This window comes from Salvia hispanica, chromosome 6 (assembly GCF_023119035.1).
Source record: "Salvia hispanica cultivar TCC Black 2014 chromosome 6, UniMelb_Shisp_WGS_1.0, whole genome shotgun sequence".
In the NCBI taxonomy this organism is placed as follows: Eukaryota; Viridiplantae; Streptophyta; class Magnoliopsida; order Lamiales; family Lamiaceae; genus Salvia; species Salvia hispanica.
Genome location: NC_062970.1, coordinates 8,975,359 through 9,002,755, shown reverse-complemented (window position 1 = coordinate 9,002,755; position 27,397 = coordinate 8,975,359). Strand labels below are relative to the sequence as shown.

The window sequence follows — 27,397 nt, the reverse complement described above, 5'->3', positions numbered from 1 at the left end:
CTAAAATTAAGAGACACAATAAAAGGTCACGAATAAGTAAAAGATTTATTTTTTATTGACAAATTTGTCTCAACTAAAGAAGACTTCTTTTGCGGATGCTCTTAACCCCCAAATCACTCAAACTTTTTATTCTGGATTTTTTAATAATAACAATGCATAACTAAACTAAGTCAAACATTAGCCATTGACATCATTTTCCCGTTTGACGGGTTCAACCAATACAATTAATCATATATTACAACTAACTGACTAAGTATTGAAGTATAAGATAGTAATATATTTGACTGAAATTTGTGTTGAAATATTAAAAATTTGTAATTCATTGTTTGATAAAATATTAAATTAAATGTACTTAATATTGGTTATAATTAAGATTTGTATTAATAATGGGAGGTGGTAACTGGTAAGCATAATCCAAAGAATCAATACAAATATTGCGATTTTATTTTATTATTTATTATATGTGAGGGTGTCGTAAACATGGATATTCCTTAATTACTCTTACCATGCGATCCCAAGTTGACATATTTATCTAATTAATGGATGTCAATCGAACTCTTAGCATATAGATTAGTATGGAATTAATTTGTTACAAATCGGTTTCTCACAAGACAAGATACTATATACTACTAAATATTTTTATATTTATTTAATTTTTCAAAAGAAAAAAGAAGAAGACACGCAGAAAAGAGAAAATCAATTATTAATAATAATATACTAACAAAATTATAATCCTTAATCTTATCGACAAATCCTCATATGACACATATTATGTTCATCAGAGGATACTTTAACTGGCAAATCTCAATTTGGGTCCATGAACTGATTTTTTATTTAAGTAAAGTAAATGAGTTACGTTAGGTGTGAAACAAGGGTAGTTTAACATCATTTTCTTGTCATCAAATCCAAATCAAATTAATTGCCTTGATTATGGAGCACATGGCATGGGTAATTAATATGGATATGTGGGTACTGCATCATATCAATCAACTTTGGATTAAAGATTAATTCACCATTGTCTAATTAAGTTTTCCTTGAAAGACTAATTACTATTGTTTTTTGTTTTTTTTTTATGTTAGACTAATTACTATTGTTGTCCTCATTCTATAGTTTAATTGCAAAGTTTAGATTATTGCCGTAAAACAATAGTTGCTTTTATTGAAAATATGTGTCAAGAAAATGTTATTGATGAATTTGAGAAAGCAAAATAGATAGATAAATAAAACTAGTGTATTTTCGCATTATAATTTATGTATACTTGTATATACGTAGTAGCTCAACATAGCTGTTTTGCTAGTACTACTAATACTTATATAGATGTTTATTTTGTTTAGTGTTTTGTTGTATAAATGAGTTCAACAAAAACAAGAGAGTTGACGAAGAAATGACTAATATGACCAATAATCTATCTCCCTTTTTTTTCATTATATATCTTGTTATCAAAACACAGTACAATATTTTCTAGATTATCAAAATTAACTTCATGGAAACTTAATGCATTAGGTTAGTATCATTTCATCCTCTTTAAGAAACATGACTCATTCAAAAATTCAAAAAGTCCAGGAAATAAATATTGACCGTATCTATCTTGTTGTAGTTATAATTATCATAGTCATGGGCTCATGGCTAATAGCTTTTGACATATGGAACAATTAAATAATTTTTTTTTGTAATTTGAATATCGACACGTAATTAAGAGATTGCATGCTTGCTTTATTAATTTTAAAAAATATAACTAAAGTTTGCAAAATATTAACTCCTCATCAAATGTTTGTTAGCTTGTAATAATTCAACAAACCACATTACTATACTAAACCACCACCCCTTAACAGAGGGGCTGCGGATGTCAAAATTTTAAACAAATGAATAATTCACACTGTCTCCTCTCAAAAGATATATGTCAGAAAATAATATTTCCTCTGTCTTAAAAATGAAAACTTTGGGAATAACATAAATTTTAATATTACTAAATTAATAAAGTAGGAGAAAGATAGAAAAATAAATGATTGAAAAAGAGAGAAACTTGCCGTTAATGAAAGTGACTGATTTTGTGGGGCGAACTGAAATGTAAAAGAGAGACTATTTTGAGGGATGGATGAAATGTTTTTTTCTAGCAATAAATTTTTAATGAAAAATTATACCTTAGAATTAAAGTTTGTTGGACCATTAAAATCATTTGCAAATTGTAGATATCATGTAAAGCAACCACGCGTTGGAATAGTGAAGAAAGTCTTCTACCAAAAAAAATTACATTTAACCAAATTTTCAAAAGTGAATTATCTTAGACTTGTCTAAAAACATACTTACAAAACAAACATATCAAGATTGCTGCAAATCTAAATCAAAGAAAAGTTAAGATTTCCCAAGAAAAAAAGCAAAAGAGAGAAATCAACAAAATCTTCATCTATCTTAATTACATGCTATCAAAACTCGTTTCACATCAGAATGGGGTCACACACGGAAAAGGGTGAGTGGAATTTTATTAAGGCTAAGTAATGCAAAAATTAAACAATTGGGACATAACTACTTTAAGAAATTAAAAACGTTGGAATACTGAGCAACATATAGTGCTTGGTAAATATTTCAGTGCTCGTTATACATTTCAAATCTGATTCACCAAGTACTATTACCGACTAATTGTCTATCTCGATAAAAAAAAGAAGACTATATTTATATTTTATACGACAAACTAAATGCAATCTACTAAACATCGAATTGTTGTGAATTTTAATCACTAATACTATTTTTTTTTACTTCATTTTTTGTAGTATCATGTTACTTTGAAGAGATGCATTCAATTTGACAAAAAAAATATGTAATTCTTGCATATAATACTCACATTAAACAACTAACCTTTCAGATTTTGTATACACAAACCTTTTTTGAGGTGGTAAAAGTAAAAGAAGAAAAAAAAGCAAAATGAAAAAATGGAATGTTGAAAATGAATAAATAAAATATTAAATTAAGTAAAAGGTGAAATAAATAGATAAAGGCATGGAGTAAGACATGCATGGGCATGGATGGGCATGGGAAGCAAATCTTAAAAGAGAATCAAAGGAAATTGCCCTCTCTTTGCACCTGCTCAAGATATGGCAAAGAGCACATGATTTCACACCAGGAAAAAAGGGAACCTATATATGCTGACATCACCTGTATCTCTTGTGAGGATTTTGGTGGGACCCCCTATCCCCTAAATAAAAACTCCTTCATTTTTCTATTCAATTTTCTCTCATTCAAGAATCAATCTTTGATTTGAATGCATATGCTCACACATTTCTTTATTCTTTCTTGCTTGCCTTGTAATTCAAATTCCAAGTTGGAAAATTTGAGGCATATATCTTCATTTGAAATCTGGTCAGATCTTGCTTTGTGGGTTGTGAGATTTTGGTGGGACTTCATATTTCCATTTCATCTCCATTTCCTTCCTTCAACTGTTGCCTAAAACAAAGTATAGAAAAGCACCCCCACTAGAGAAAGAAAAGAAGCAACCTTTTTCCCCCTCTTTAATCATTCCTCACTTTCTTCTTCTTCAACCCCTCATTTCTTTGATTTTTAGCTCTATTTTTGGGGGTTGTGACAAATTTGAAGGAATGGGATTGGCTGCAGCAGAAGCTCAGTTTCATGTTTTGGCTGTTGATGACAGTGTGATTGATAGGAAGCTTATTGAGATGCTGCTTAAGAAGACTTCTTACCATGGTACTTAATTGTTTTCATTGAGTTGGTTTTGTTTCTTGAAAACAAATTGGTTTGCTTAGTTTTTGCTTTTGCTTGTGGCAGTTACTACAGTTGATTCTGGTAGCAAAGCTCTGGAATTTCTTGGTTGGAATGAAGGAAACTCTGATGAAGCCATTTTCTCTCCCAAAAATAATCAGGTAATTAAAACTCCCTCTCTTCACCCTCTCTCTTTATATTGAGCAGAGTTTTACTAATTGAATCTATTTTGTGATTTTATTATAGGAGGTGGAAGTTAATCTTATTATTACAGACTACTGTATGCCTGGAATGACAGGCTATGATTTGCTCAAGAAAATTAAGGTATTTCCTCTTTGCCATCTTGCAATTCAAATTGTCTGTTTTGGTGAGATTTTTGGATAGTGAATGAATATAGAGGTTAACTTTGTGGAAAAATATGGCCCTGCCAAGATTTTGTTGAATGATTTGATACCTAATTCTGTATAGTAAGATGTTGATGGGACATTTACTTATTATTGTATGCTTGTAGTAATAAAAATGTTGCATCTCAAATTGGACAGGAATCAGCAGTTCTGAGAGATATACCAGTGGTGATCATGTCATCTGAGAATGTCCCCTCAAGGATCAACAGGTAAACAATGGTGAAATCCTCAATTTCAATTGGATAATACTAATAAAGATGTGACTAAATGAAATATTGTTTGCTACACAGATGCCTAGAGGAAGGGGCAGAGGAGTTTTTTCTGAAGCCAGTGAGATTAGCAGATGTAAACAAGCTTAAGCCCCACATTATGAAAACCATGGGCAAAGAGACTCAAAACCATGAAAATCAAGACAATGATGAAGAAATAGTGGAAACAGAAATCCAATCTCAATCTCAATCACAATCACAGCCACAGCAAACACCACAATCCAACACCAATAACAATAAAAGGAAGTCTATGGATGAAGGGCTATCACCAGACAGAACAAGGCCTAGATACAATAATGGTCTTACTGTTATGTCCAACTAATTTTCTTCTTCTTTTCCATAATGTTCTTTTTTTATAAATATAACTCTTTTTTTATATTTGCTTTTTTTGGTGAGGTTGTAAGATATTGTATAGGGAGAGAAATCAAGGGGTGTGGTTCATCATGAATGATGAAGAATATATCTGTACACATTTGACAAAGTAGAAAAATTTACATCCAATTTTGTACTTCTATTTACTAATTCAAGGATGATACAAGATACATACATGCATACACATATATATTGTATTATTAGTGGGTAATTTATGAGTTTATTGGGATTGGATTTGATTTGATTCTCTTTTACCAAACTCGTTTATTGGTATTGTATGATGATCATGTTAGGTGAGTGGACGAAGCAACCAACTCACAGCCAATTGAAAATAGTAGGTCTTGACTAAAGAAAAACAAATACTAAATTAATAGTTGTGTATCATATGAATTCAAATGTATAAATGTACTAGCATACACTACTTTCCAACCGCTTCTATGTATCTATATGATATCAAAATAAGCCAATTATTTATTCTTTTATAATGGAAAGGGCGAATAATGTGCTGTTATGTCAAAGTAAACTGATAAGACAAAATTAAGTCTTTACACTTAGTTAATACCCACTCCACTGCAAATAAAAGACACGTTCTAACTCGCCACAGATTTTACTCTGCTGCAAATAAAAGACACGTTCTAACTCGCCACATATTTTAAGAAAAAGTGTGATATTATAGAGAAAATGAGTGAAAAAATTAGTACAATGTGAATGTAGTGCAATATTTGACCCAAAGTGGAAAATGTAATTATGTGAATGTCTTTTATTTTATCATCCGTGAATTTTGGCTAATATACTCTCGCTTTGTCATAAATAGTCCACTGCATGAACCTCAAATTGGTAGTACTACTTTCTTCTATAATTTCTGTTGGAATCACTTGCATTTTGGCGCGAATTATTAGTACAAGAGTGCCGCTTAGAGCAAATTAAAATGGTCATAAATTTTTAATTTCTAAAATAGCAATAAACAGATTTTCAAATTAAAGTTATATCATCATATTAAATGTTTATCAAACAGATGAAATTGAAGACAATAGTAGGAGATTCAAGACCTTCAAAGGTTGCCGCAAAAAACAATTGGCAAAAGAATACACGAAATTTAGTAATACCACATTTGAGATTAATGTGGTGTTTTCATTGACAAGATGTGAAATGGCGCCAATACCTATACTGCTATGCCCATACATAAGAAAAGCTTGCTGAAAAGGTGAGATTTCAGACAAGGAGAATACACACGACATACTACACATTCACAATATCTTAGTCTACAACTCTTGTAACATGAAACTTGTCCAGAATCATCTGAAGCATTGTCTCCCTACACAGCTCTGCTTACCTGCAATTATCATGAACTTCAGTATATAACTTTGTTCATTCAAATGGGGAATATGAAGCTTATTTTTCTCAAACATACGCGACGAAAGAAATAATAACAGAGACATTGGGTCATGACTGCTTTGAAATGAATAGATAGATCCTAATTACTGGACTACTTTCTCTATGCAAATCCATGCAAAGTAGAGGGGAGAGTGTGAGAGTGTGTGATACCTTCGTTTTGACCTTGTGTTTCTTTTAGCGGAGGTTTCAGTATAAATATTTTCAGATTTGATACTGCTTTTCTTTATTGTGGATTTAGAAGCACCTGCAAGCAGCAAACGAGTTAGCTATGGCTGCACTGGACCATTACAGATGTAGTATTAGAGTTCTAAGCCTATAACCTCTTAGAGGAATAAAAGGCGATTGGACTTCATCATCTTCCAATTCCAACTCTGTCATCTCGCTAGAAGCTTCTGAGCGCATTCTTGATCTGGTTGGTTTTGATTTTGAATGCAAAACTTCAGCCTCCTCAGAATTGCTGGTTTCTACTTCATCTGTTCCATAACAGAAGCGGGAATACAAATCACTTCGAATAAAACAGCTGATGCTGAAAATTTCTGGTATGAATAGTGCTGCACATACCTTCAGTGATTTCAGATTCTCCACTTTCCTCTGCTTCCTTCTGGTTTGCAACATAGCTTTCTATGTTACTAACCTTTTGTTGATGAACTTGTGCATTCTTTTCAGTGATAACCTGTTCCTTCTTTTCATTATGGTATTTATCAATCTTTTCCTCGAACTCTTCAATGATTGCCTTCTGCTCAGGTTTGGCAAATTTCTTCCCCTGAGAGAATATTGGAAAAAGTTAAGAAGCAACTCTAGTTATGCAACAAAGTTTAAACAAGTGAATGAAGGTGTAGCCACATCACAAGTCAGAACCTTATTAATTATATTTCTGAAATGCTCCATCACAATGTCCTCAGATAAGACATGTTCGTATGTTTTAAAAGACTCCATGAGCTTCTTCATGCTCTTCTCAGTAAATGCAAGCTGAGAAAGGCAATATGAAATGCATTCCCACTGCTTGACATCTGCAGCAAAATGTTATATCAGCAGAAGTACCATTACTTATAATTGGCATATACAAGCCTTTTTGGATAGGTTTATAGACAAAACAGCATCACAGAGAGATTTTAAACAAACAACTGGGCCTCAGTAGTGACAGGAGTTTGTGATCATTAGAATAAAAATAATAGGAATATAGCAATTGTTGAGTAATCCATACCAGAGACACCAGTGAACCTATTGCAGAGCTTTTCAACAAGAGATTCCATTTGTTTATCCTGAGAATCCACAAAAAAATAAGCAAATGCACACAAGAATCAAATGGAAAAGTGGAAGACAAAGCTTTGCTTGTAATACCTTCTTGATGGAGCCAATTAAAAATTGCATAATATTGCCAAAAGACTCTCCATTCAAGTTCTGGGAGGACAACTTTCCCAGGATATCTGGAAGTAGATTATATACAGGGTTGCTTCCTACAATGGAAATGAATTTCAATTTTTCTCCATTTCTTAAATACAGAAGTGTGCAAACAATCCAATTCAAGAATACAAAAATGTGTAATTGGTTCACCTTTCTTGGATAGCTCATGAAAAAATAGTTTGACTAAGTTTCCAATTCTACCATCTTCATCTTCCAATCTCATGGCCATTTCATATATGTAGCCTTTCACCTTAAAAGATTTAATAGTCAAAGATCAATACCACGCATGATGTCCGCAGGGAATGAGAAAGGAGGGATGAGATAGCACGTCAAACCTTCATCATGTCATTTAATATAAGGTGAGAAAGAACCAACACCGCATTCTTTCTGACGGAGACTGATGGATCGCGAAGACGCGCATACATATTTTCCGTCCATGGCTCTAATAGGTTAGGAAACCGAACTGCTAGATCACCAAGTGCTATGGTGCAATTTGAACGGACAACTTCTGATGGTGCATTCTCCACAACAGTGAAAAGAAGTTGTAGATTTGACTCGCTGAGAAGTAAACACGATATTATGGCCAAAGGTAAACCATGTAGCAAATGAGCAATTCTTTTCTTACCAGAATTCAGCATCAATTATCATTAAACGGCATAAAGCGAGCATTCCAGATGCCTGCAGTGCAGGGTACTGAAAAGAGGGAGAGCTTGCATCAGTTCATCATATAAATGTGGGCATGAAAAAAATAAAATCAGCAACTTCAGAAAAAAGTTAATCACGTTCATATGGGATCAAGCATTTTTTCCTCTCCAACATATCAATAACACTAATGTGAAAATGAAATCACCTTCTGCATTAAACTAAAGTTTCTGCATAATTTAGTCAAAAAAGGTGCACAGTGCCCAATCAAGTTCTTTCCAGCATTGCCACCAGAAATGATTTCCTTCTCTGCTCTTTCCGCAAGGCTATCAAGCATTGCATCCTCAGAAGCTGCAAGGCCTAATTCGGAGTTGATCCCATCATCCTGCAAGAAATCAACAGGTCATAAGACTTTAGAGTATAAACAAGTAGTGAAGCTAGAACAATATTGTCCGCATGGAACCGTACAATAAAAGACCTGGTTACCTTCTGTACATCAGATTCGGTACTGACATCAAGATTTTTGTTCTCAGCATCCATTTTCTCTTTCTTGGCTTTTGCTTTCTGAACTTTCCGGAGACAAGATTCGATATAAACCAATTGGTTCATGGCAACATGACTAACAACAAACAGATATCGGCTGAGCTTTACAACTTGCATAGAGGTAAGGACATTGGGGTTGTCAGAATCCAGATCAGCTTGTGATTCACTTCCTCCACTAGAATCGAAAACAGACTTGAGGGACTTTTTTACTAGATCCGCAGCTATAGATTCAGGAGTTGGATGAATAATGTAAAGTGCACTTATTGCTGTATCAGCAGCAGCATACCATATATTTTCTGGAAGTGAAAAGCCAGATATTAAGTATTCTAGAATACCAAATACACGAGTTCCATTAGTAGACAATAACTTCTTATCTTCTTCAGAAAGCCTCTGTAGTGCAGAGCATGCTGTCCTAGCTAGCAGTGGTTCCACTTTGGCCCAACGACCAAATCCAATGTCAACAATGTCCTGAAGGTGTGAGCTAAGAATAGAGGGTGAAGCTTTTGCAGCCATACACAGCACTGACAAAGCACCACGACATTGCCGGGCAGTAGTTCCATCAATATTGAAACAAAAGAAATCCCAAAGTGCTGATAACTGGACAAAAGAAACAAGTGCCAGAAAATAAATCTTCTTTGAGAGATGAATCAAGAAGGAGAATATCAGATAACAAAGCAACAACCTAAAAAATCATGCAATAATCTTCTACTTCTACAGATGCCAATGAGATAAAAATCAAGAAGATGCAGTTCTGCTATATTAATCTACCATTCCTTTATAAAATTTCATAAAGCAATGCCTCACCATCTTTCTGATAGAATTAAATAAATCATATACTATAAACCACTCCTAAAAATAATATCTTGTGCACAAGCAGTGTTCAGTATACAACCTAAGCAGCTTTCCGAGGTCCTATGGTTTTGGCCTAGTCAGCCAGACCAAGCAAAGGGCACCTTAGGTGGTTCAAGGCAGATAGTGTGGGTTAAGGCTTTCCAGATTTATCAGATTCTGTGACATAACATAAACAATGATAGACCAAATAACTAATTCAAAGTATTATCATATAATGTAATTTTCTGCTACCTAATATTGTGCCAAGCGACTCGTGTGATATAACACTACAACAAGCAATCCTTCAGCTCAAATGCTTCTTGTCAAGGAAAGGAGCTTACCATGCTTGCAGTTATGTCACCTTTAGATACCAGAGCACCAAGAATGAACTCCAAGGATGCAAGATCGCCAATATTTGAATCTATGGCAAGATGTAAAAGATTCTTAGCAGTTTCCACTGGATTCTTCCTTATATATATTGTGATGAAAGCATTCTCAACAGCCTCATAAATTGATTTGTCTTGTGAAAATACCTGTTGGCATCCAGGAGATTGACATGTCAATTTCCTATATAAGGGATCTTAGAACAAACGCTTACAGAAAGATTGGAATAAGAGCAGAGGGTACTGTTGTAAAGGAAACAGATTGTAATTCTTCAAAAATCATATTTATAACAATAATGAGGAATTACCAAAGGCAGCATCTTCCGAAGACAGTCTTCTGATCCATCAATTTGAAACTGTCTACATCTCATAAGTAAAAGAATAGTATTTTCGACATCACTAGAAGATGATGAAGCCATTAATTGAACGAGGGTAGGCATTACAGAAGACATGCATTTTGAGAACCTCAAGCCAGCCTCCAGTGAAGCAATTAATGTTCTGGTTTGCTCCACATTCCCAACATCAGGTACAGAACTATCCACATGCCCTGTCCCATCCGCCACTTCAGCTACGCAACTATCAGTCAAACTATCCTGATTCTTCAAGTCCTTCTCCAGTTCTTCATTTTCAACCCCACTCTCTCCACCAGAGGTCTCATTGTCTGATGCCAGGTTATCTGAATTTTCAGGGGGGTCGTTTGGTGAGAGCTCATTTAACTTCTTCTTGTATTGCTCTAAAGTTGCCTCAAAAGAAGCAGCTCGGAGTTGAGGTCCAAAAGGATTGTGCTGCAGCATCATTATAAGCAAATTAAGTGCTGATTTCCTGACTATGGCACTCTTATCTACTAACCTTCCAGAAGCCACTGCTGCAAGCTCATTCCACAAACCAATTGACACAGAATGCTCCTCACATAATTCAGACCAGACCTGAAGAACTCGACTCCTGGTATAAGCTGAAACATCACGACACCGCTCCAACAAGATTTCCAGCATAGCCTGTTTTGTTCTAAGACGTATAGATTTTGAACTCATCTCTCCTTCAACATCACTAAAGGCCTTTGCAACTAACTTACCCAATACCCCAACAAGTGCGTTCCTTATCTTGTAAGAATCTCCCCCAAAATGAGGGACCAATAAGCCAATGTTAGTAGAAAGCAGCTTTGGCATTCGATCAGCTAACTCTACAAGGAACCGCCCAATATTTTCAGCCCCAACAGTATCTTTAACATAGCCCTTTGGATTTGACCTCCCAATCTCCCGGATAAGGGTAGTTGCCAGGCTTCCATCAGCATATTTCTTTTCAGCTCCGGCAATGGCATCAGCCAAATGAATGACAACATAATCGTATTTATGAATCAGGTGCATAATGGAGGCACATGATTGGGTTATGTAGTGGTACTTAGTAGCACAAGTCCCAATTATACGGCACAATGCATCTTTTGCATCAGAATCTTTTAGCAGTGACGGGTTCTCAAACATCGAGAAAGCATTTCTACAATAAGCCAAGTTACACATCAGATATCATCAGCATTTCCAAATTTATGCAACAAATAGAAAAGTCCTGTTCCACTTACTTTACAATAAAAGATAAGTAATTCTCATCAGGATCGCATGAACCAAAGAGCAAAGAGAGGTTGATCTCCAATGAGTTTGCAATTAAATTCATTATTCGGCCTCTCTGAGCATCCCAATTCCACAAATTCACAGTCTGTTTCTTTCTACCAGAAACCAACCCCTACAACATTGAACCAACATTAGAAAGGCTTTCTCCCTCAACCAGGAAACTAATCAAGTCACTTCCACTTTAGAGTATCAGTAAATTTCAAAACCAAAAGCTAGCTCTATTATATGCATACACTTTGCAAAGATGCATATTAAGCACTTACTTTAGCTGCAACATTAGCCGAGCCCGAACTGGACTCCTCGATAAGCACAATATGCACAAGGAAAAAAGAGTAAATCTTAAACGCATTGCGATGTGAAGCCACTCTATCAGCAGCCAACTGATCGTCATCATTCCCCTCCTCCCGCGAAAGTGATGCACGCCGGCAGAGTGAGTCGACATTCGGCAATAATACACTGAAATTGGACCTCAGCGCCTCCGCCAAATTGAACTTGCAAGCGGGGGTGAGGGCGGCGAAACCCTTCACCAAGGAATAGACGCGGTCGAAAACCTCCTGCTCTTCCACGCAGAATAACTCCTTGTCTGACAAATCAAAGGAAACACCTGTACGGAGGGCATAAAAAAGGCGTCAATTTAAGTGGAAAAAAAATCGATTAGCGAATGAGGAGGCGAAGAGGTAACCTTTGACAAATTCTTCAAGCTCCGGCGGTGGGAGAGAGGAAACAGGAAATGGCTTTTGAACAGTGAGGTGTGTGCAGTCGGAGTCGTTGTCTTCTTCGAGGGAGGTGAGAGTTTGAGGGAAGACGAAATGTAGAGCCATTTCGAGAGAGAGAGAGAGAGAGAGAGAGTTTGAAATCAAATCTGGAGCTTTGAAGAGCGGGAACACAAATGTGCATAATTTGAAATACAGATAATAATAACAATGATAAAAGAAGAAATGGTGTTACTGTAAGCCCATTGGGCCGTGATATTTAATTTTGGAGCTTTTTTCAACTTTTGCTGTAAATTGTTCACCACATCGAAAATAGTAGTCCATATATTAGTAAGCCCATTGAGCTGCGATAGGTTTTATTATAGTAGTAATCGACTTCTGCTTAATTAAATTAGCCTAATCAGTGTAATTTTCGTGACTAATATTGGTTTACCTAGCTAGCACCATTTTCATCTCTTGGATTTCAGTATTGCAATATCCTCCGTTATTCACTACCAAGTAGCATGTCACCGTCACCAATATTCTTCATTTTCTCATGAAGATCAAAGATTAAAAACTCATTACATCTATCCCCAGCAGCAAAAACATGAAACTTGTTCCCAGCATCAATCCAGCTGCAACCAGGCTGTTTCTTGAGCCCCTCCTGCTTCATCCTCAGCTTCACCATCTCAGCCTTCGTTGTCCTCCCTCGAGCAGCGTATAAGCTAGACACGAGAGAATAGGTTCCTGCATTTCCTTCTGTTTCCACATCCAGAAGTTTCTCAGCAACCTGTTTACCTATCTCTTCATTCCCATGAATCTTGCATCCCAACAGAAGTGTGCACCAACTATTTACTGATGCTCTACCACCAAGCTTCTTCATAAGCTCGAATGCCTCCTTTACCCTCCCTGCTCGGCCATACAGATCGACTATGCATGTGTAATGCTCTTCCCTCACTTTTATAGACTTGTTTCTCGTGAGCATTTCAAAGTAATCCAGCCCTTCCTGTACTAAACCGGCATAGCTGCAAGCAGAGAGCAAACCAACGTAGGTGACCTCGTTTGGCTTGAAACCCCTCCTCCGCATCTCCTCAAACACCATGATCGCATCCCTTCCACATCCGTGGTGAGCATAGGCGGAGATCATGGAGTTGCAGCACACCAAGTCTCTGCAGTGCCTCAGCCCGTGATCAAACACCTTTCTAGCCATCGCCACTACTCCACATTTCGAATACATGTTTATAAGTGATGAGATCACAAACTGGCTTTCTTGGTATACAGTCTTGCTTATTACTTGATGCAATTGCAATCCTTCAACAAGACCAGCAAAGTCACTACAAGCTCCTAAAACACTCGCAAATGTCCCTTCATTCGGCCTCACCCTTAGACTCCTATTCATCTCGTAAAACATTCTCAAAGCTTCCTCGCTTCTGCCATGCTGCGTGTACCCGCTTATGACAGCAGTCCAAGAAACCACATTCTTCCCCGGCATCTCATCAAACAACCTCCTCCCCTTCTCCAGCTCGCCGTTTTGCATCAAACCAGTGATCATCGCGTTCCAAGACACAACACTACGCTCAGGCATCCTATCAAAGAGCAATCTAGCTTCACCCACCTTCCCATATCTTGACAATCCTGATATCATAATATTCCAAGAAATCACATTCCTTACAGACATCCGGTCAAAGATCCCCCTCGCCTCCTCCACCCTTCCGCAGCTCACCAACCCCGAGATCACCATGTTCCAAGAGAGGATATTCCTCTCTCCCATCCCCTCAAACAGCAGCAATGCTTGGTCAATCTCACCACTTCGGACATACCCTTCAATCATAGTGTTCCAAGCCACCACATTCTTATCCGGCATTTTGTAGAAAAGCTTCTCTGCCTCGGCAACTCTCTTCATTTTCAAGTACCCGGATATCATAGCCGTCCAAGTAACTCCATTTTTCTCAGCATCAACCCTGTCGAAAAGCTCCCGCGCTTCTCCGACCAGACCACACTTCATGTATCCCGAGATCAGCGCCGTCCACGAGATTACATCCCTTTCAGGCATTACTTCAAACAGTTGGCGCGCTTCACGAATCTTCCCCTCTTCGCATAAGCATGTTATCATACAGTTAGCCCTAGCCACGTCTTGTTTGAGAGAGTAATCTCGTCTGGGAATTGATAGTTTCGACTGTTTTTCAGCTTCGGTCATTGAGTGATACAATCTCAACAAGTGAAACTTTTGTGCATAGAAATTAGAGCAAACAGAGCTTAAAGGTACATGCCATAAATTTGTTGATGATCGAAGAAAAATGTTTAGGGTTGAAATTTGGCGATACATTATGAAACTTTTCTCGTCCAGCCTCCAGGCTCCAGCCCAACCCATCCACTGATTCCCTCCCTCCCCTCTCTTTCTCTCTCTAATCCACCACACTCTCCTATCTCCTGCACTCCTCAATTCCTGTTGCAATTCGTTGGAAACGCCTAAATTGCTGCAATTTGACCAATGTTTTGGGAGGGTTCCAATAGGAAAAGGACTGAGTGAGAGAATCAATGCATTGATATGAAGCCTGAAGATTGTTATTCTGCCACCAGTGAGTTTTCTCTTCCTGTTTAGCAGAACGAATTGGTTGATTTAATGTTCGAGCTGCAGGAGGCTTTGAAGGAGCAAGCAGTGAGCTTGCCTCCTCAGGTGTGTTGGCGGAGGATTACAATTTACAAATGTGATGGAACAGATATTCGAATCGAATGATAATCATTGAAGAACCCCACGCCAAATATTAATCGTCACATTTAATAAAATTGATGAAAAAATGATTTCAATCTTTTAAAAAAAAAAATCAATTCTTAACAGTTACTGAAATTAAAATAGAAAGTGGAGTTACGTGGCGTAAAATATGCGATTTTATTTTTAATTTTTCAGTTTGTCTTTCGTTTATACCGGCGATCCTCGCTATCACGATGATCCCCTCCCCCTCCCTCCACAGGTTCTTTTCTTTTTTATTATTTTTTTCTTATTAACGTAGAATATTGTGTAATGTGATACAAAAAATTGCTTTCTTTAACAGGATCTGTATCACTTTTGTGTTTTTATGAATTAGTACTATTATTTCTATGTGATCATGTTTCCTGTATTCATGTGTTAGATGAATTAACGTTTTGACTCCAAAATGAACGATAAAATGAGCTTAAGCATAGGAGATGTTGATCCACCGTCTCCGACGCAATACTCCACACCATGTGATTCACCGGAGAGCAGTGGCGCAGCTTGTCTCAGTGATGCTCGGATCACACAAGTGAAGATATGGCTCATCTCCCAGTTTCACGATGCTGGAAAACACGTGCCCGATTTCGATGACACCCCTCAGACCATTTCTTACCTCCATAATATTGTAACTCGGTCCCATGCTCAAACTGAGGCTGCCACCATTCTCTCGAATGACTTCCGCCACAAATCTGCCGAGTATCGCTCTCAAGGTTTTGTCGTCTTCAATGCTTTCGTTTACACAGTTTTGCCTGTCTGACCCTTGATCATTATCACAGCTGCAAGAATGAGAGAGGTTTTGGAGAAAATGGGATTGTCAATGGAGAGGTTGCCTTCAAAATTGGTGGCATCAGCAAAAATTCTTGCTAATGTGGCAAATCTGTTGGATATTAGAGATACAGAGCTAAGCAGGTATATATAATATATGAGTTTTTAAGTTTAGCACTTTATGTTGATGCAAAGGAATTTGGTTTTTTTAGTGATGAAGGGAAACATGGTGTTAGTTTTCTTGTAGCTGCATTTGATCTATCTCAGAGGAAAGATGAAGTTGCAGAGAAGAAGGCTCAAGCAAATCAAGAGTCCAGACAGCTTCTTGATTTCACCCGAAAGGCGCTTGCCCGATTGACTTATCTGAAACGGTGAATCTAGCTATTAGTCGTTTGCTGAGCTAGCTACGTCTCTGTTGGTTCTAATTTTGCCATTGCTTCTCGCCAGAACTTTGGCGCAGCTTGAGAATGACACAGTGCCTTCCGAATCAGAGATGGCGCACTGGAGATCGAGCATGGTGATTTTGGACAAGAAGGGGACACAGTATCTGCAGGAGTATTCTAACTACAAGGTGATATATACTATCATTTCCATTATTCTATATGGTGGATGTGTGTTGATTCCTGCAATAATTTTGACCCAGAAAATGCTCGACCGCCTCAACTACAGTCCTGAGATCAGGCATGGAGTGTTGGCGGAAATGGCAGATCACAGAAGGAAGCTGCAAAAGGAAACAAAACCAATCCTTGATACTCTGCGAAGCTACCACGATTTGCCTCCTGTAATTAATTCACGGCTTACTGTTGGTGTGTGTTTTTCTTTCCTTTTGTAGATGAATATTGGGCTCTTTTTTCTGTATTATGTGTGTGCAGGACAAAGCCCTAGCTGCATTGGCTGTTGAAGAGAAGAAGATGCAATTTGCTGCTGCTGAGAAGCACCTTGAAGAAGTGTTGCAGTCTGCAATTCCTGAGTGAAATCTCTACTCTTTGGAAGTTTTATTAGTCTGTTCGTAGCGTGATCAAGAACGCTCTCTGTTCGTCTCTCAAGGGGTTGGTAGCACATCAAGAAAGTGTTTTTAATACTTAATAAAACATCTGTCAAATTATTCTTCCAATTGATTATCAGAGGCTTGTATCTATTATAACAAAGCAAAAGCAGAGGAATGCATTCATTTTATCCCTACAGAAAAGATCAGCCTCTCCGAGCAAACGCAGCAGCTGCTATTCCTATGAGACTAACGGCAGTCGCAGCGATGCCCATTCCAATAACACCATCTGTAATGCAAGATAACTAAGATAAGAGTGGAGCAAGGTCAAGCCAAATTTAATAAGCATTTCACCGCTCAATGTTTGGGGGTTGTACCTTTAGTGATTCGTTCTTCAACATTCTTCTTTAGAGACAGAGCTTGCTTCCAGTCTGGTGCAATCTAGAAAACGAAAAATGGCAACTCTTAAAGAACAAAGTGTTGGTGAGCTCGTCTCCCAAGTTACATTTCTAAATACGAGCTTGTTAGAAAAAAATAAGAGAATTGAAAATAAAGGACGAGGAGGAAAACCGAAAAACATTGCTCTAGAAAATGTCTGCTCCTTGAATAATCCCCACCCCTGTAGTGACCAACTGCGAGCAGATAGAGTTTCTCCCTCTTTTGCAATGGACTACCGGTGTTGGTTAGTGAAGCTGCCAGTAAAATAATACACACATAAGCAGATATTCACTGAAAATAGAAAGACCGACTGCATTTGGTTCGTTACACATTACATTAAAGTAGCATAAATGAGAGGGCAGGATGCGAAGCACATCAAAGGCAGATGCTAGTGTAGACGACCAACATCTAAGTAGCATTGTTGATCATAATGGCATTAATATTTAATACAGACAGCTAAATCGCACATGTATTAGCCAAAGAGCGCAAAATGACAATGGCAGCAGAAAAGGCAATACATAAGACGAAACGGCCAAATAGGAAACATTCACTCATTATTATGGTCTGCTATACAGTTGAACAAGTTCAATTAAGCCTATGTAAACTCACCTTCGAGCATGGCAATCCCTCGTTGCACATCTTCAGGTTGTCTGGAATGAACAAGAGCCCACGACAATCGCATAATACAATCATTAACTCGATCTGCAAATTCTCTCTCACAGCCCTGGAATAATACAAAACAGTGGGATACTAAAGCACAGGATAGTTCATAAAACAATATAAACGAAGAAGACGGCCACACACAAGTACACCCTGTGACTGAGAATCTGTTCACTATACAGGAATTACTAAATCAACAAACGCCAATGAAGGAGGCTATTTGCAACACCAACCAATGACCACTAACAATCACAACCACTCGCAATCGCATAGATCAGTCACACCAAAGCAGGTTGTTCTTAAATCAAATTTCACCTCAAACCACAACAGACGATGAGTTCAACAATCTAAGCAAATATGTTTGGAAGAAAACCTGATATGGCAAGAATCATCAACAACCCTACAACCAAGGCAAATTTCTCAGGGCAAACCAAAACACATTTTGCACAATTCTTGAACCTAAAAATTGAAACCAATCATTTAGTTTAAGAACAAGCCTCACACAATTCCTGCAGCTCAAAATGCATATAAACCCTAAACCATCTAAAAGGCCTACAAAACAATTCAAAGGATCACACACACTGACACACACAAAAAGAGCAAGATTGATCATTGAAATTTCACATTCCCAGAGAAAAACGTAAGTTCAAAATCCACAAAACGCACGTTGATTATCCAAATATAAACATACAAATTTTAGTGAAGAAAACGCAATAAACGCAATTAACAAATATTAAAGAATAAACTCCATTGTGCAAAAGTAACCAAAGAAACATTTTTACTAATGATAAGTAGATCTTCCATTCCACTCACTTATTATACTTATAAAAGTGAGATCACTTATTATACTTATAAAAGTGAGATTCATGTTTCCTTAACTTTCTGAACTTATTTTCCTTTATAATTTAAAAAAAGTCGTGCTAAAAAAAAGTGGATATGTAACGAGGATGGAGAAGGCCAGAAGGGAGTATAATTTTTTTAGCAATTTTGCCGTACAAATGAATGTAACGCTAGAAAATTGCAAAAGATCTGATTACAGTTAATCTTAGATTCTTAGTTAACTAGTTTTCGAACAGAAGGCCGATTATTAGAACCATGTAGTATGAGCTATTTTTTCAATCTAATTTTATTCTTGCAAATTATTACGTGACACATTATTTTTTTCCTACAAGTAGTAGTAGTAATATTTTTAAACGTTAGTGGGGACTGCAATAGTTGGGCCATTCTGATCTATAGGCCTAAAAATATCAGGCTTGGCCCGTTCTGATATAAACTGATACAGCTCATAAAAAAAGTACATTGATAAATTTTATTTTATTTACATTATAAATAAATTAAGAGTGATATTTATTTTATTTCTTAAGGCTATAGAATATCTCAACTTAAAACGAGTTGAAATCATCAATATCAAACGAATCACCAGATTAGTTTATTTTGGTTTCGGTCATAATCTCCAATATTGAAAAACCTGTCAATAAAATAAATTATGATGGCCCCTTTCCTTGTAATTATTCCACCAAAATTATTTCTGCGTGGCCTACACGATTTATTTAAATCACAACAGCATTATTATTGATTGAACGAAGTCTAGTCTTTATTTTTTTTAATTTAGCATAATATGGGATTGTTTATAAGCTTTTCATCCAAACTCTCTCTCTCTCTCTCTCTCTCTCTCTCTCTCTCTTATTTCCTCATTATTTTATTCAGGAAAATGCAATAATCTAATACTAGTATCTTATTTCCTCATGAACTTATAAATAGTATATTAGTATCCCTTTCTTTTTAAATGGTAAAAGGGTCTAAACAGAAAAAAAAAATGTAAATATGTGTAGATAATTGGTTAGATATAGCTTTATATATTTATTTTTTTTTTAAAAAAATCAGTGTTTCAGTTGCTTAACTACTTTATGTTAAGTAACATTTACCACAAATTTACTTAAATTTTTCATTTGCATGATTTATATTCAATTAAATTTAAAATTTTAAACTCAATGACAATATTTGCAACTTCATTCTCACATTAAGAAATCAGTTCGTCACTGTGGAACCATCACCAAAAAAATATTTATAAAAAATAAAAATTTGATATTCCATCCCGAATAATGGCGGATCAACCTTATCACTATTTGGGGCAAATTACCATCTCAAATTTCTTCACATATATTCTCTTCGTTCCTTAGTTGAGATATTTTTTTAGCATAAAATTTAAGAAATTAATATTTAAAAATTAAAGTGTAGTATAGGAGAATAAAGTAGGATAGAATGAAGTTTTTTATCATAACAAAAAAGACTAAACTACCTCGAACACAGAGGGGGAGTACTATTTCATTTTTTATAAATTTTTCAAAACATCCCCACGTAAGCCGATTTTTTTTAATTTGTAGAATTGGTAAAAACATGTAGCCAAAACATGCTTTTATTATTGCATTTCACCTTCTCGTTTTTAAAAACAAATTAAAATCCAAGAAAATAAAATCATAATTAATATGGTTAGGAATTGTGGAGGAGGGATTTGAAACCATGTCCTTAAGAAAACAAGCGCCATCCTTAGCCAATTGAGCAGTTATGTCATAGTAGTACTTTTGCTCAAATTTTACTTAAGTATAAAACGTGCAAGTAAAATTTGTTTTGAAATGCATAGGCGTAATGCGTTTTAAAAAATGAGTTTCACTTACATTTTTTTTAAAAACCAGTTTTGGCTATTCATTTTTACCAATTTTGCAAATTACTAGCAAAAAGTTTCCATTTGAAGAATCTATATTCTACTATATTCTTCTAACAAACAAAGAACCCACATATGCCTCTTGTCAAACTGATCAGAGGTTTATGTATGGATGGGAATCAGTTAGTTACGAATAAAAATACATCTTTTAATGATGCAAAGTTCAAATTGTAAACACAAAGTATAACATCTCCAAAAAAGAGTATCACATTTACTAGGTTTTTAAAAGTACTGTGTCACATTTACTAGGTAATAGTACTAGTATGATTTCGGTCTATATAATCCCGTTCAAAGAAATAAGAAGATCAATAATACGTACACATCTACAACCAGAAAACAACAATTTCCTTTAGCTGTATTAAACAAATACATACACACAAAAATGAATAAGAATGAAAAATACTTAAATTAAGGGTCCGTTGGATATATGAAATTAGAATTGAATTGATATTCTATAGAATTGAATTTGAAGGAACTGAATTTTAATTCAATTTCAGATTCATTGTTTGGTTATAAAATGAAGATAATTTGATTTAAAGAATTACACACTCATTGAATAGACACACTACATGTAATCACACATACAATACACACACTCCATGCAACCACACACATAATACACTCACTAGACACACTCACTGAACACACATAGACACACACACACTCAATACATAGATCACACATTGCACACACACAAATTGCGTTGTGTATGTATTGCGTGAGTGTGTGCACTCTATGTATGTGTATCGTGTGGGTGTATGAACACTCTGTGTGTGTGGAATGTGTGAATATGTCTAATTTTATAGTTATATATATGAGTATGAAATTTCAAATATCTACTTTAGATATGAAATTTAAAATGTGAAATCGAGATGATTTGAAATTGTAATTCAATTCCAAATATTTTATAGTACTAAACGTTGAATTAAAATTGAGGTATCCAATTTCACATCCTCAATTCCATAATACCAAACGGACATAAGCAAAATGGAAATATTTTTCATTTTAACTTTTGGAATATTCACACGGGAGCAAAAGCGATTTCACGAACTGAACCATTTATTAATACTATCTGATAAAACAACATATACTGTTTGTGAACTCAAGAAGGTAGTGTCAAGTGAAGAAACTTAAATAATACTATTTGAAAAATAATTAATCATGGAATAAGTGAAAACGGAGTGTGTTTGTTTATCCCATCATTAGAATCTCATCACTAAATTAATTCAAAAGACAATATTAGGGGGGCGTTCAAACTATCAAACGTGTAGAATAGGATTATATAAAAAAAAATAAAAATAAAATTGTTACATTATTTCCAGAATGCATGAAACAGCTCTGCAATTTGCCCTAGTCAATATCAATCCCAAAAATAAACAAATTAGAGATAGAGCAAATTAATTTAGGGGTAACAAGAATTAATACGATATTCGAAATTCAATGTTAATTCAATATTACCTTATATTTTATTCCAAACTTAAATTTATACCGATGCAATGAGTTATTTGTGAAACAAGTCTCTAGTAATAAGCTTGGTGGCAATTTATTAGTTAGAATCAACAAGTATTCTAAGGCAAAAATCGTTGAAATATCTATCTAGGGTTTCATAAAATAATTTCTTATCATGCTATAATTTTTTGGCTGAGCCCCAAACAAGTCAAAGTGGAGACAAAAGGGGGATCAAATATGGAAGGAATCCAAAATCACGATTTACCAACTAAAATAAATTGCTTTGTTATGTCACACTCAATGTTGCATTCATGCTAGACAACCAATCAATTTGTCTAAAGCTAAATGATGCCCCTCTTAAAATCCACAAAAATTCCAATCAAACCTCTCATCACCCAATATAAATGCATTATAATATATGTATACACACTCACACAAATTGTAATATAAATATGCATAATTATTAAATCATACATAGAAGAAGTGAGAAAAGGAAGAGACAGCTCACCTCCCTCATTATAAAAAATTCTGCTCTTTTGTTTTTCTTCTTTCTAATTATTAATTTGTTTTAAACAAAGTCTAATGCCCCAACAAAGTCCCAAAAGACCAATACCCCACCATCACTACTAGAAACCAAAACATCCATTCTTGGAAAAAAATTATCATGATTATAATATTGAATGGAATAAAAACAGACAATAAATTCGTATATAAACTAGAATATAATTGAGGGTAAGGTTAGCTACAATAAAATAATATATATCAGTTTCTAAACAATGATTGAATTCAATAATCGATTCCATGCATATTTGATAGATAATGTGTGTATATTATTTAATTAAATTTATTTATTGAAAATGTAGCCATGAAACAAAATGGATTGACAGGTTGAAAAGATTGACCTGTGTCCTCCATCCATCACAGCAAAGAACTTGGATACTGGTACTGAACTTGTCCCCATCTCTCAACTTCTTATCATTGTATATCATGTTAATGCCTAAATCCAATTCATCAAAGAAAATAAAAAACAGAAGTGACAGACACAGCAGACAAAATCCATATTACTACTCAACTAAAACCTCATCCCATGAAATGAGAGAAAGGAATTGATTTCATTCAACTAATTAGTCATATATTGGAAACAAAAGACAAGAGCATACATACCCCAAGAGAGAGAATTATGATTGTTTTCAGTACTGATGCTGATGATGATACATTGAAGAAGCATCATGTCTATTGATAGCTGCTTCTCTTTGGCTTCCATGGCTGCTAGTCTCCTCCCCTTCACTCATCTTCAAATACACCATTCTCGAATCAAGATTCTGATCCCGGCCACTCATCGGGGGGTATATGGAGGCAGACGCCCCCGTCCCTTCCTCCACATTCCCCTCCTCCCTTGATATAACCATCGCGGCCGACTGAACAAGCTCGAGGCAAAGCCTGAGCTTGTTCGGCTCGATGTGAGTGAGCCCCGGGACGGCCCCCTTGAAGAGGAAATCCGATGTTAGGGTTCGGAGGACGTCAAGGGGCGTGATCCCATCGACCGTCCTCACATTGGGGTCGGCGTGGTGGTCGAGCAGCACCGCCACCATGTCCGGCGACACCATGTCGGCCGCCACGTGCAGCGGCGTCTTCCCGGCGGGGCCCGCCGGGTAATTCACGTCGGCGGCGCCGAGCTCCAGCAGCGCCTTGACGACCTCGCGGCTGCAATTTTCGACCGCGTAATGCAAGGCTAATGCCTCGTCCAGATTGAGGCCTTCTCCCATCACCATCAGCTTCACGAGCTCCACGTCGGACGAGTCGAGGGCGCGGCGCATGCGGCGGATCTTCTGGTCGTCGAGGTGCTCCCCGAGGTGGTCGTGCTGCTGGTGGTGCTGGTGCGGCATTAGGGAGCGCCGCGCCAGCGAGGATTTGAGCCGGAGCTCCTCGATCTTGGCTACCACGTCGATGGGGAGGTGCTTTGCGAGGACCTCCGGTGGGAGCCCGGATTTGCCGACGAGGTGGGAGCAGGTGGTCCATAGCTGGTGCATTTCCTGCTTTCTAGAAGCGATTAGGACCTTCATCACATCCTCAATTGAGGCCTTCTCCACCATGCTAGCCAATTGTTTCTGCACATTTTATTTAATTTCAAAAACAATTTTATTATGTAGTTTGATTTCAATATTGGCATTAAAGGTTTTGGTTTGCTTTTCAACTAAAAAACCAAATGGGGAAAAGCTAGGTTGTGTGGGGAGAAATGAATAATTAATGTGATCACTGTGGAGAGACAAGACTAGAGATAGAGAGAGCCAAATGTAGAAACTTTGCAGTGAAGGATCAGAAAGTTGGGCAAAATCCATTCAACAAAAGCACATGAAATCAAGAAATTTGAAAAGAAGAAGGTGAATTCATTAAACGTGGATTCTTCCGAAAGCAGTAGATTTGAGGATACAATTAATTCAATCATGGATTTGAGCAAGAAATAACAGAAATTCTTCTCCCCACTCGCATCACTAAATTTTATTTTAAGGATCCAATTTCCAACGCCCTCGACAATTACTAGCTACCGCATTCAAAAATTTCAACACTGCTGATAAACAGTGCAACCAATAAATATATTCTACTCGTATTTTTAAAATAAAAAAGAAAAAAAAGAAAAATCAAAACCTGGGTAAGCAAAGCGAGCTGTTCGACGCCGAAAGATCTAGCGGCGGCGAGGGTGTCGAGGGCGAGATCGACGGCGGAGGTGCAATGCGTGTGCCAGCAGCCGCGCTCGCCGCAATTGGGGCGCGGCTCGTGTTTCTGAGGTACAATCGAGACCTGCCCGCTGTACAAGAACTGAAGCATGAGGAGAAAAACCTCATATCCCACCGAGTTCACCGGTATGACAGCCGGGCCAGGCCCTCGAGGAGAGGAGGCTGGGCCGGGGCCCATCCGGAGCGGGTCCTGCGCATCGGGCCCGCAGAAGAACTTGCGGAAGAAGAGGCTCCGGGCAGCCAGAATGCAACGGTGCGCGTGGACCATACGCCCCTCCACGCTGAAGGTGACGTCGCTGAAGGCCTGCCCGTTGATCAGCAGATTCAGGTAGTCTAGAGAGAGAGATCTTAACGACTCTTCTGGGCTCATTGTTTTCTTTTTTTTGCTTTTTCTGTGCAGCAGATTGATGGATGGATGGATATATATATGTATGTATGTATATATCTGAAGTGAGAGAGGGAGATAGATCGAGGTCGAGGAGCTTGCTTGTTCTAATGATTCCTCTTCTTCAATTCAATTCAACTCTGTTGATTGATGATCTACTGTGCTGTGCTTATTTGTTTCTCTCTTTCACTCTACCTATGTGGTGAGATATTTCTAGAGAGAGACTATGATGTGAGTAGTAATACAAATGGCTACTTTGGGCGGCTCAGATTAATATTCTTCACTTTTTTTTATTCATTAACTTGGTCCTTCATTTCGGGCCTAATTACACATTTAAATATATGGAAACATATGACATTAAATTAATTAGGTCTAACCATGTTTCTAATTACACATTAGTGCTCCTGATTAATGATTTTTCTTGGAGTTTATCACTGCCTTTCCTTTTATATTTCTTAAATGCACCGTCGATAGCCTTCCTTTTATGAAATTTGTCATTAATTACACATGTTAATTCGTGTATAAAATTTGAGTTGGAACTAATTTTAGAATATATCAGTGTTACTTAAAAAGCAACAATTAAAATGAAAGCTACAAGGAAATTGAAAATACTCTCACCTACTTAATCTACTATTGATTTTGGAGAAATTATTAAAGTATTTAAATTTACCGTAAAAAATGAGGTATTTAATTAGCTCATGTCATATTCTAAGATTGTTCGGACATCCTATCATTGGATTTAACTTAATACTATGATAATAAAAAATTTCCTGAAAGAAGTAATTTTATTTTATTACTATTATTATATATTGCAACTTTTGTCAACAGAATAGAATCGTCGGCTAGTCAACTCTAAGAAGCGAATATGTAATATTTTATGATAGAAAAATATATAAGAAGTATTTAGTTTAGGTATATTTTCAGTAACGGTCTTATTTTTCCTAAAAGAAATATTAATAATGGTTTCGTTCCTCCTCCAATGATAGTCGAACTATCATTGAGATAATATTAAGTCTTAAATGATGCTTACGCCTAAAAAGGTCGTAAATGATGCTTATATAAGAGTTTGATGCATGATAATGATTAAAGAACAATACATATCACTAATGACATAGCTATGTTTTTAGAATAATGAAAAATTGTATCGAATAGAATAAGATCAAATTATTTTGAATTAGAAGTATAATTAGTTACATACATACATCTAAGAATAATTTGACCCTATTTGTAATTGTAGGAAAAAATTGTACTACTACAATTATTCTTAATAATTTATTATTATTTTAAAAAATATGTAATTAATTTTATTCTTGAAAATATCATTAGTTATTAATAGATTCACAATAAAATTTTAGAGAGAATAATTATTCATAGTAAAAATTGCTCCTTTTTTTACAAAGTAAAAATTGAAAAAATACTCTTTTTTAGGGGAAGTCTATCGTATTATGCCATATACTATATGTTTAAAACTATTGTTTTTTAATTCCTAACTTTTAATTTTGCAAATATTATAATAGTACATATTGGTAGATATTTCAAAAGAGAAAAAATGTTCATTTCGCAAAAAATACTCCCTTCGTTCCATGTTAATATAAGTGTTTTATTTTCTACACTCATTTTAGAATAATAATACTAATAAATAGTTAAAGTGAAGAAAAAGTAAAATTAGAGAGAGAATAATGTAGAGAAGCTTATGTTTGGTTTACATGTTTCTGGGCTTCCGAGGGGTTTGGTGTTTTTACGATTTGGCCACCCCCAATTTAGGGTTTTGAGGTTATGTTGAGTTGGGATGTTTCTGGGTTTCCGAGGGGTTTAGTGGTCCTGTGATCCAACCACTCCCAGTTTAGGTTTGGAGGTTTAATCACTCCTCTATTATAGTATAATTTTTCCCACTGTGTTTATTATTTACTTGTGGTGTTCGATTATTTTTCATGGCCCTCTGATGAAATTATACTGAGAGCTTTTATTGTTCATGTGAGCATGCCCTTTGATGAAATTTGATTGGTTTGATGTGCTGCTGGTTTGATTATTTTCCAATGCCTTGGCGGAAAGCAACAAGCGTGCAACTGGTCTAGGCGATAGATTAAACTAATGCAACTGGTCTAGCAGGAAGCAACAAGCGTGCAAACAGATCAGCATGCAAGGTGGCGGAAAACTCAGATCTATGCATTTTTCAGAAAATACGACCAATTGAAACCTTTAAAAACTTGAAGAAACACTAGATCTAACTTAACTAAG

General features: G+C 36.3%; 6 protein-coding genes across 8 annotated transcripts; 2 read left to right on the top strand and 4 right to left on the bottom strand.

Annotated features, from left to right (window-relative positions):
• The first annotated feature begins 3,232 nt into the window (after positions 1–3,232).
• Positions 3,233–4,892, top strand: LOC125195679 (two-component response regulator ORR9). The gene is made up of 5 exons (XM_048093826.1): positions 3,233–3,696; positions 3,778–3,872; positions 3,958–4,035; positions 4,254–4,324; positions 4,406–4,892. The coding sequence occupies exons 1-5, from the start codon at positions 3,591–3,593 to the stop codon at positions 4,704–4,706; spliced, it is 651 nt and encodes a 216-aa protein (XP_047949783.1). The 5' UTR covers positions 3,233–3,590; the 3' UTR covers positions 4,707–4,892.
• Positions 4,893–5,777: 885 nt separating this feature from the next.
• LOC125195678 (condensin-1 complex subunit CAP-D2) lies at positions 5,778–12,436 on the bottom strand. Its single transcript, XM_048093825.1, has 17 exons — positions 12,259–12,436; positions 11,840–12,180; positions 11,528–11,688; positions 10,263–11,445; positions 9,913–10,104; positions 8,684–9,337; positions 8,406–8,582; positions 8,181–8,248; positions 7,891–8,113; positions 7,706–7,805; positions 7,493–7,608; positions 7,356–7,413; positions 7,010–7,161; positions 6,713–6,914; positions 6,472–6,624; positions 6,302–6,395; positions 5,778–6,089 (listed from the first exon to the last, which is right to left on the bottom strand). The coding sequence occupies exons 1-17, from the start codon at positions 12,395–12,397 to the stop codon at positions 6,086–6,088; spliced, it is 4,017 nt and encodes a 1,338-aa protein (XP_047949782.1). The 5' UTR covers positions 12,398–12,436; the 3' UTR covers positions 5,778–6,085.
• Positions 12,437–12,524: 88 nt separating this feature from the next.
• LOC125193184 (pentatricopeptide repeat-containing protein At2g35030, mitochondrial-like) lies at positions 12,525–14,966 on the bottom strand. The gene has a single exon (XM_048090941.1). It carries the CDS (start codon positions 14,637–14,639, stop codon positions 12,774–12,776), a length of 1,866 nt encoding a protein of 621 aa, XP_047946898.1. The 5' UTR covers positions 14,640–14,966; the 3' UTR covers positions 12,525–12,773.
• Positions 14,967–15,370: 404 nt separating this feature from the next.
• LOC125196445 (AUGMIN subunit 1-like) lies at positions 15,371–16,846 on the top strand. Its single transcript, XM_048094960.1, has 6 exons — positions 15,371–15,730; positions 15,797–15,929; positions 16,022–16,156; positions 16,233–16,356; positions 16,429–16,566; positions 16,658–16,846. The coding sequence occupies exons 1-6, from the start codon at positions 15,424–15,426 to the stop codon at positions 16,757–16,759; spliced, it is 939 nt and encodes a 312-aa protein (XP_047950917.1). The 5' UTR covers positions 15,371–15,423; the 3' UTR covers positions 16,760–16,846.
• Positions 16,847–16,880: 34 nt separating this feature from the next.
• LOC125196446 (mitochondrial fission 1 protein A-like) lies at positions 16,881–18,553 on the bottom strand. The gene is made up of 5 exons (XM_048094961.1): positions 18,535–18,553; positions 17,818–17,932; positions 17,341–17,462; positions 17,148–17,211; positions 16,881–17,059 (listed from the first exon to the last, which is right to left on the bottom strand). The coding sequence occupies exons 2-5, from the start codon at positions 17,888–17,890 to the stop codon at positions 16,977–16,979; spliced, it is 342 nt and encodes a 113-aa protein (XP_047950918.1). The 5' UTR covers positions 17,891–17,932; positions 18,535–18,553; the 3' UTR covers positions 16,881–16,976.
• Positions 18,554–22,667: 4,114 nt separating this feature from the next.
• Positions 22,668–25,405, bottom strand: LOC125192272 (regulatory protein NPR5-like). 3 transcript variants are annotated; one of them, XM_048089796.1, is made up of 3 exons: positions 24,686–25,405; positions 23,204–24,147; positions 22,668–23,036 (listed from the first exon to the last, which is right to left on the bottom strand). In XM_048089796.1, exons 1-2 carry the CDS (start codon positions 25,142–25,144, stop codon positions 23,230–23,232), a joined length of 1,377 nt encoding a protein of 458 aa, XP_047945753.1. In that variant the 5' UTR covers positions 25,145–25,405; the 3' UTR covers positions 22,668–23,036; positions 23,204–23,229. The 3 variants fall into 3 exon arrangements, with proteins under 3 accessions (XP_047945753.1, XP_047945752.1, XP_047945754.1); XM_048089795.1 differs by lacking the exon at positions 22,668–23,036 and having other exon boundaries at positions 23,101–24,147; XM_048089797.1 differs by lacking the exon at positions 22,668–23,036 and having other exon boundaries at positions 23,101–24,072.
• Positions 25,406–27,397: the final 1,992 nt, after the last annotated feature.

What these genes read in the sequence shown, in the direction of transcription:
- LOC125195679 (XM_048093826.1), top strand. Translation starts at nt 3,591, where the DNA reads ATGGGATTGGCTGCAGCAGAAGCTCAGTTTCATGTTTTGGCTGTTGAT. An exon ending in ATTTGCTCAAGAAAATTAAG is followed by an intron (nt 4,036 to 4,253) that starts GTATTTCCTCTT and finishes CAAATTGGACAG; the next exon opens with GAATCAGCAGTTCTGAGAGA. An exon ending in GTCCCCTCAAGGATCAACAG is followed by an intron (nt 4,325 to 4,405) that starts GTAAACAATGGT and finishes TTTGCTACACAG; the next exon opens with ATGCCTAGAGGAAGGGGCAG.
- LOC125195678 (XM_048093825.1), bottom strand. Translation starts at nt 12,397, where the DNA reads ATGGCTCTACATTTCGTCTTCCCTCAAACTCTCACCTCCCTCGAAGAA. An exon ending in CCGAATCTGATGTACAGAAG is followed by an intron (nt 8,583 to 8,683) that starts GTAACCAGGTCT and finishes GATTTCTTGCAG; the next exon opens with GATGATGGGATCAACTCCGA. An exon ending in ATAATTGATGCTGAATTCTG is followed by an intron (nt 8,114 to 8,180) that starts GTAAGAAAAGAA and finishes TTTACTTCTCAG; the next exon opens with CGAGTCAAATCTACAACTTC.
- LOC125193184 (XM_048090941.1), bottom strand. Translation starts at nt 14,639, where the DNA reads ATGGGTTGGGCTGGAGCCTGGAGGCTGGACGAGAAAAGTTTCATAATG.
- LOC125196445 (XM_048094960.1), top strand. Translation starts at nt 15,424, where the DNA reads ATGAACGATAAAATGAGCTTAAGCATAGGAGATGTTGATCCACCGTCT. An exon ending in TGCCGAGTATCGCTCTCAAG is followed by an intron (nt 15,731 to 15,796) that starts GTTTTGTCGTCT and finishes TCATTATCACAG; the next exon opens with CTGCAAGAATGAGAGAGGTT. An exon ending in CGATTGACTTATCTGAAACG is followed by an intron (nt 16,157 to 16,232) that starts GTGAATCTAGCT and finishes GCTTCTCGCCAG; the next exon opens with AACTTTGGCGCAGCTTGAGA.
- LOC125196446 (XM_048094961.1), bottom strand. Translation starts at nt 17,890, where the DNA reads ATGCGATTGTCGTGGGCTCTTGTTCATTCCAGACAACCTGAAGATGTG. An exon ending in AGGGATTGCCATGCTCGAAG is followed by an intron (nt 17,463 to 17,817) that starts GTGAGTTTACAT and finishes TTTTACTGGCAG; the next exon opens with CTTCACTAACCAACACCGGT. An exon ending in TGAAGAACGAATCACTAAAG is followed by an intron (nt 17,060 to 17,147) that starts GTACAACCCCCA and finishes CTTGCATTACAG; the next exon opens with ATGGTGTTATTGGAATGGGC.
- LOC125192272 (XM_048089796.1), bottom strand. Translation starts at nt 25,144, where the DNA reads ATGAGCCCAGAAGAGTCGTTAAGATCTCTCTCTCTAGACTACCTGAAT. An exon ending in AGCTCGCTTTGCTTACCCAG is followed by an intron (nt 24,148 to 24,685) that starts GTTTTGATTTTT and finishes TAAAATGTGCAG; the next exon opens with AAACAATTGGCTAGCATGGT.